Raw genomic sequence first — 7,857 nt, 5'->3', positions numbered from 1 at the left:
CAAAACGGTGATGCTAGAAGACCGTTGATCCCCTCTGGGCAAAGGGAGAGAGGTTCGGAGTGAGTGGTAGGTCTAACCTTTTTCAGCAGTCTCGAACTCTCATAAAAGAATGATAGCGCTAAGATGGAAGCAGAGTAAGGCTGCCGGCAGAGTTCACAGCTGGTTTGGATAAGGGAGATCGCCCGTTTGAGCATGTGCTGTCGTATACAGGCAGTATTCACAGAGGATCCTAAAATTCATGAGAAGTCTTCGAGTAATGTGCCATACATCTTCGCAATGTGTAGGTTATTAATAAAGAATGAAGAGAGAAAGTAAAATTCCCAAAAAAAAATCGATGTGGATCAAAAATTAGTGATGTGTCGCACCGACAAAAGCAGCGTGTTATGAAATTGATGAGGTGCAGAAACCACAGGAAAACATTGAGCTCGGGCTGTAGATTGCGGGAAGGAGCGCAGCTCCGCTTATCTTGTCCTAATCATTGTAAAACTAGTAAGGAAGACGCCGCTTCAATGAGGGTCGAAGAAAAACGAGATCTCCTTACCAGCTTATCAACGTAATACGAATGGATAGGTTGCGGAGTGGATCGAAAAAGGAGTGCTCGTTCTAACGTAAATAGTTCCCACGTTCATTTCCGTAATCTGCAACCCGACCTCTACGTCTTTTCTCCGTAAAACGTCAATTTCGTAATACGCTGCCTTTAACAGTCTCATTCTCGCTATCAGTGTAGCTTTCTGGTATCGTAAGGTATTTTATACAATTTTTTATATCCATCGTAATATTTTTTCAATTTCAATTTAATGTTTAAGGAAACAGAGAGTAATCGGTAACTGTTCCATTCCAAGAATGAAATTCCAAGAATAGAATACATTTATTGGCAGTTTATGTCATACTATCGGCTTAACCTAGATCTTTTGTAACCTTTCTTGTAGTATTTTCTCTCGTAGCTGTTTCAAATAAAGTGAAGTAGGTGACAATGGTTCCTCAGTAGTCCGTTCCGGTTTTGACCTCGTTAAAACTTCGCTCGGCGATCTGAACGAAACACAAATGTAGAGGACCTGACTGAAAAAAACGGGAAGATTTTACTTTATTACACTAATGTTCTCGGAGAGGATAACTTACTTTGTTTGCTCTGCACTTGAATGCGAATTCGAAGACGCGGTTGATTTCTTTCTCACGATCGTTTCTTTTGAAGAAGATGTACTGCTGGTAGTGCTTGAAGCAGACTCAGACTCATTTGTTTCCCTCCTTTCTGACTCGGTTTCCTCGTCAGATGTGCCGGATGTACTTGAGTTGCTGCCAGAAGGCGTCGAGGACGAGCTTTGCACTGAGACTGCTGGAGAAAGCAGTTTTTCAGCCTGGATCGCTACATCCCGAGTGTCTCGTTTTTGCGGTGATTTTACTCTTGTCAACATCTCAGGCGATGTTCTTGCGTCAGTAATCCCAGTGCGTGGAATACTCACGGACATCCGCCGGGACTTCAGGATAAATTCTCGCTTGCGAGCCAGCTCTATTTTTACGAGGCTGGCATCAAAGTGACCCACAAGTGCCGTCCTTTCGGTTATCATTTTGTCCAATACTTTTAATTTTTGTAGGCGGGGGACGATGTTCTTGCCAAGCTGGAGATCATTTGATTTGCAAGACGTAGGAACAGGCTGAATTGGTGAGCTGGGCGGCATCCTGACGTCTCTTGTTGTTTCATCGTTCGTTTTTATATCTTTCGTGTTTGCAAGATGTTCAGCTACGATGTTTGCTACAGCTTCTTCGAGTTCGGAGGCAGATATAAGATGCAGTTCCGTATTTGAACCGGTTGTTTTGCAGCGACGTCGTACCTAAATGATCCTGGTATTAGTCTGTTATACATAGAGAAGATTAAGTAGTATTCCTCCGAAAAAAACAATGAAGTTTAGTATGACCTCAGATGAAGACACATCGATAAAAGTGAGATCCAGCATCCAGATGCTTTTTAATTTCGTTTTTATTTCAAAAGAAAGTGCCACGAAATATACGACGTTGGGATCTCACCACGAATATATGGGAGTAAGAGTATAGTCCATGAGTATGATCACACTCAATTCCGGTTAGTAGTCCAGGAGAAGGCGTGCGAAACAACTTTGATTGCACCCATGTTCTCAGCCATGCTATTTATTACGGGCAATAGAACAAGGGCACTCCGCCATGCGTGTGAGATTGTGCAAGCGGAAAGCTTTTGCTGTCTATTTTTGTTGTATCAGTTGCGTTGTTGTGCAACGAACAAGGATTGCTTGCATTCTATCGCGTAGCCAGTTGCATCGTAGGGGGACAGGGTGTTTCTCACGCATTTCCTGAATTATTATTTGGAATTGAGCCTGATCACGTTCACAGCTACACCTACGCTATCTCTTCTATGTGAGGAGATCTAACACTACCAGTTTCGTGATACACTGCCCTTAGTCAAGTCGACAAAGTTGTGTTTCGTGGATTGTATGGTGACTGTGGACGGCATCTCAACGAGGAGCATCTATAGCTGCGCTATGGACTGCTGCCATAGTCCACGTAAATTCTCCCAAGGAACATCAAATACCTACACATGTGTAGAAAACAGATATTAGAAAGCACCTTGAGGTTGGGCCGCAGCCAATTCTCAGAAAGAAGAAGGATGCCCTTGACAAACTATTCAAGGTGATCATTCCTAGGCATTCAATTGTAAAGAGAAAATAAGTGCTGGTGAACAAGTTTTATATATAATATATTATTGGGATACATAAATTTCAAATGGATAGAATCAATATATTCATGGAGAGTAATAGTTTGGAAAGTACAAAGGCTCGGAACCTTTAAAGGCATCACTCCACGAATCTGAGGTGGTACGGATTTCAGGTGGAGTATTCGTATACGGGATCATAGATTAAGGAGAGGGAGGTGATTCCGTCCATTTCTTCCTAACTGCCGTAAAAAAACGGCCCGGAAGATACGGCTTCAGGCGTTCTGGCGCACCATTTTTTAAAGGGAGTTCTGGAGTGCGCCAGTCGAACTCGCTGTAGAAAATAGTGCGCCTTGCGCGACGCCAAATCTTCTGTGCCGTTTTTACGGCAATTAGGAAGAAATGGACGGAATCACCTCCCTCTCCTTAATCCACTATCCCTTATAAGAATACTCCACCTGAAATCTGCACCACATCAGATTCGTGGGGTGATGCCTTTAATCAATACTTGGATGACTTCTTATTTGGTCCTGCTTATAAACAACGTTAGAACAATGTCGACAAACAAAACTGTAATTGAAATCTTGAACATATGATATGTATGATATGTTAGAGATTTCATGTGCCTATAATAATTTGTATATATCCATAAATTGCAATTGCAATGCCTAGAATGCATAGATTGGAATTGCTAGCTGATTAAAAAATGGCTCCATTTGGTTGACTTAAACGGCGGTCTGCTATTATCGTCTGACGAGGTTACGAGCATCTTCGTCTCCTAACCTTCTTCAACTACAGCTAGACCTTCCACAAAATCCATGCACTCGTCACTGTTACCGAGACTTGCAGGCAGTGTCCAGCAGTTCAGCCTAACGAAACGAAGACCGGAAATTCCACGCTTCCTCTAGGAATTTGACCTATTTGGATTGAGGATTGACGGTGAGCTGGACAACGGCAGCTTTCTGCAATATCTTTGCAAATTCTCCCCCATAAATGCGCAGATTATATAGCTCTAAAGAGCCTAGAGCGTATATTCAAATGATGTTTGCATGGACTGCGTTTAGTATAAGCAGGGGCGTCGCGAGCAGGCACCACTCAGACACGTAGACACGGCGCCGACTCAAGTAAGTCACTTTTTTTGGTTCACATAGTGCTCTTTCCATTTGTTGGCGTTTCAGGGAAATTTATGACGATTACTTTTAGTGTTTTATTCGCAACCCTCCAAAATTTGCATTGTTGGTTGAGTTGCTGCAAGAGTGGCTTACACTTATTCTTAGCATTTCGAAATTCATTTCTGTTTTTTTTTCTCAATAGATAAAGGATAAAGTTTCTGGCGTTAATCAATCCGCTTGGGATGCGCCCCCACGTTCACTTCAATTCGGAATCGTTTGAGGTTTACGAACGTGTATCCGCCCAATACAATGACTTGCGGTGGCTAGCCGATGTGTCAAGTCAGTGTTTTTATCCTCCCAGACAAGTCTGGTACCAATGTATCGACCCCGGAGGGATGAAAGGCTTGGTGAGCACTAGGGCGGATTCGAACCTCCAATCGATTGTGCAGGAAGCGGAACCTCTAACCGCTACACTACACCCACCCTAGTGCGGGATATTGACATAATAACATATAAATCAGTGACAAGAGATTTTTTTAAAGTTCTATGATTGCAAACGTAATGAGCTCCACGCAAATAACTTGGGTGCGAAACTCAGTCAAGTAATTCAAAAAGTCAAAATCTACTTCTGATGCGGAGGAGGGGGGAGGGGGAGGGTTGGGTGTGGTGTAGAGTTAGAGGTTCCGCTTCCTGCAGGATCGATCGGAGGTTCGAATCCGCCCTAGTGCTCACCAAGCCTTTCATCCTTCCGGGGTCGGTACCAGACTTGTCTGGGAGGATAAAAACACTGACTTGACACATCAGCAAGTCATTCTGAGGGCCAATTTCACCTTCGTAAGCCTTAAACGATTCTGAGTTGAAGTGAACGTGTGATCGCATCCCAAGCGAACTGATTAACGCCAGGAACTTTGTCCTTTATTTATCCTACTTCTGACACTTCATTTTTCGAATCAGAACCAGAGCACCGAAAGCATTTTTAGAGTTGAAAGCTTTGGTTGAGAGTAAAATTGGAAATAATAGCGATCGCAGAAATAAAATAACAAGGATTAGTGTCGCTACCTTACCTGTGTCTGCGCTGTTCTCATTTCAGTGCGATCCGTTTGCGCTTCGCATTCTTGCTTTGATATAACATTCTCAGTGGTTGGAGAATTATAATATTTGGCTATTTTTACAGCGATTGTAATTGCCATGACGGAGTTCTCGTGATCTTTCGAATATAGAATAGATAGTCCTCGTGACAATAAAACGTCCTGCAAATCATATTCTAAAGAATAAAAAACGAAAAAATCAAAGATAAAGAAGAAAGCGAAAAAAATCTCTACCGCTCCTATATTTTTCGAAAAATGCAAACATGCAAGGAAAGACGAATTGTTTGATACGTTTATTTCTATTTTAAATTTGTCGGCACTGCTGAAGGAAGACAATATAGTGGTGAACATAAATCCAATAGGAAGATCTGAAACGTACATTGTTTAATGAATCAATTAAAAATCAAATATTTCCAAAGAGCAATTCCAAGGGCCACGATTGTTGAAACTCTTTTCTAACAGGATTTTCAAGAAACTCTTGGAATTAACATTTTTATGAAATTAAAGATAGTTGGTAAACAATAACGAAGTGGCTGTCCGTATATTTTTGAGACGCAGTGAACAAACTGTGTTCACATCAAAAACCATAACGCAATAGGCGTAGTATGAAAATGAAAGAAATACTGGTGGTGGAGAATTTTTCGTTTGAACGGCTTGAAGTATTATAGGCTTAGAAAAAAAGTAGAAATACATGCACTTTAGCGTGTCGTATTCGTCAACTTCATCTCAAGAAATGGTTCCTTAAAAATTGTTCGAGCACAACCTATCGACCAAGCTCAGAATATCCTTTCTAGAAGTCAAGGAACCACTGAGATTCGTGCAAACATCGCTCATAAAAATTTTTTTGATACAGAGACAGGGTGATTACTACATCTCCTAGGTTAAGACAAATTAGTTGGGGCTAAGTTGGCGGTTAACGAATTCATAGATTAGCACATGGAAAGTGAAATTGTCACTTGTTTCTGTCTTAAAAAGGTAAAAAGAAATAGGGGAAAATTTAAGTTCTGTTAGGATTGAGATCTTTATAAGAAGAGTTTTAATTGTAAGCCAAAATGCCAAGTAGCCAAAGGCAAAATATTGTAGGTAAATTTTTATTATTAAACACATGAATTTCTAGCTATAAAGGGTTTGAAAAAAAACAGACAAGTCCATAATACCTCAGAAGTGAGAAGCAACGAGTGGATGAGTATTTATTATTCGCTCATCGACTGAACATATGTACGTATAATATCCATCCTACATTGCTGTTCATGTGTTAACATTTTTGGATCCTTTCATTGAATACAGATGTTGACATGGATAAATGACGATTTTTCAGGGAACCAAGAAAATTTGAGCAATCGTTGGAAAACAAATGTTAAAAAAAAGACAAAACAAAGGAACAAAGCAAAGAAGATTGACTCACCGCTATCATCAAATTGTCCAACGTTGCACCATTCATGCCCTTCAAAACGAAGTGAAAGAATAAAATTTTGAGCGTATTTTCTATGTATTTTCTCCAGTACAAACGATATGGTGTACACACTTGGTGCCATCAAGCGACCAGTACAGCTGCATTTACTATTTAACGGTTAGCGGTCCATTGATGAACACTAAAAAAAAACGATTATTTCAGGATTATCGTTCCGGAATTATTGAATTAAACGAGAAGAGAAGTTGAGTTCTAAAAAAAGACCAAATAATAGTACTCAAAATACTGGAAAAATATAGCAGTACGGTTATAGAAAACAACTAAACATATTTAGACGTAAACAGCGACGTGACCAGGGCGTTGCCTTGGAGACAGCACCGTGCCAACGACAGCTGCTGGGAAGAACCCACTTGGAAATGTTTGATAAGACTGTCACCAATGCTTTTGGGTCCCACTAATTTTAAGTCATTTGAATGTGACGTCCTTAAGAGAGAATTTTACCATTTTGAACCGAATTGAATAGTGTCACTGTTCCGTTTATGTTAAAGTTTACAAAGATCGTTGATAGCTAAGTATTCCAAGGACAATTTAAGGATTCAAAGGATGGGATTCGGGACCTCAGCGAGAAAATAAAACAGAAATTAGGATTAGAGTGTTAAATGTTCAGCACTTTACTGTACACAAATATTTAGATTATAGGAGATGAAAAACGAAAGGGAAAAATTTCAGAGCGTAGTGTTTTGGCTAATCGAGACCTTCTTAGATATAGAAAAAGGGGTACAACACAGAGTTAGCACAAAACTGAAAGAAAAAGAATTATGCAGAGTGTCGTGGTTGAAGTGATCAAAATCACGAATTCTCAGGTAAACTATGCAAATATCGTTGCAGTCATCTTCTTTTCTCACGGAAGGGAAACGTAAGAAATACTAAGAAAGCTCTTCGTAATTAAATCCCTTATTTTCTGTTGTCTGTGGTTTCCAAGGCACATCTGAAGCATTCCATTTTATACTTCGACGGTGGCGAAACGAAAGATCAGCAGCGGTGGTCTTTCTGACAACTTCACTTAAAACATACAGTATTAAGTACAATTGTACGTAACTGAACGTACTTTTGAAAGCTAAATCGAAAATATTCCAGATATGAAGAAGTTGGTGCTCTAGAAAGTTATTTCATGTAGCCGTTGTTGGTATCCTCCTTCTGCATACTTCTACTAGTAAAAAATGTGAGTGGTGGTGCGTAGAGAATCTGGGTAAATAACTGCTGATGGGTGTTTCTATCACTTCCGCAAGAGGACTGAGTTCTTGGACATTTTTGTCCCAGGTAACTGGAAACGGTGCGACGCGAGCCATCACGAATCATATCCGCGCCTGCTTTTAGAGTCAGGCATAATTTTTGAGCTGTAGTTTTCTATTGTTCTTATATTATGGAATAAAACAGTTCCAGCCAGGACGTCCAAAAACTTTGAACGAAACTTGTTCTTGGAATTTAGTGCTGTAGCATTTTTAACATTTGAATATTTAGTGAAATAACGTCGTTTAACGGAATCCAGTCAATGCTGTGGAAGGT

The 7,857-nt window shown here is 40.4% G+C and overlaps 1 protein-coding gene across 2 annotated transcripts; it reads right to left on the bottom strand.

Moving 5' to 3' along the window:
* Positions 1-902: 902 nt before the first annotated feature.
* On the bottom strand, positions 903-6,321 carry RB195_011232 (uncharacterized protein; the record flags this gene model as incomplete). Of its 2 annotated transcripts, XM_064192565.1 has the most annotated exons (4): positions 903-1,029; positions 1,120-1,829; positions 4,857-5,042; positions 6,286-6,321. In XM_064192565.1, the coding sequence occupies 4 exons, from the start codon at positions 6,319-6,321 to the stop codon at positions 903-905; spliced, it is 1,059 nt and encodes a 352-aa protein (XP_064050148.1). The 2 variants fall into 2 exon arrangements, with proteins under 2 accessions (XP_064050148.1, XP_064050149.1); XM_064192566.1 differs by lacking the exon at positions 6,286-6,321 and having other exon boundaries at positions 4,857-4,982.
* Positions 6,322-7,857: the final 1,536 nt, after the last annotated feature.

Source organism: Necator americanus, chromosome III (genome assembly GCF_031761385.1).
Source record: "Necator americanus strain Aroian chromosome III, whole genome shotgun sequence".
NCBI classification, from domain to species: Eukaryota; Metazoa; Nematoda; class Chromadorea; order Rhabditida; family Ancylostomatidae; genus Necator; species Necator americanus.
The sequence above is the reverse complement of the archived record's forward strand: the minus strand, read 5'-3'. Positions and strand labels throughout refer to the sequence as shown.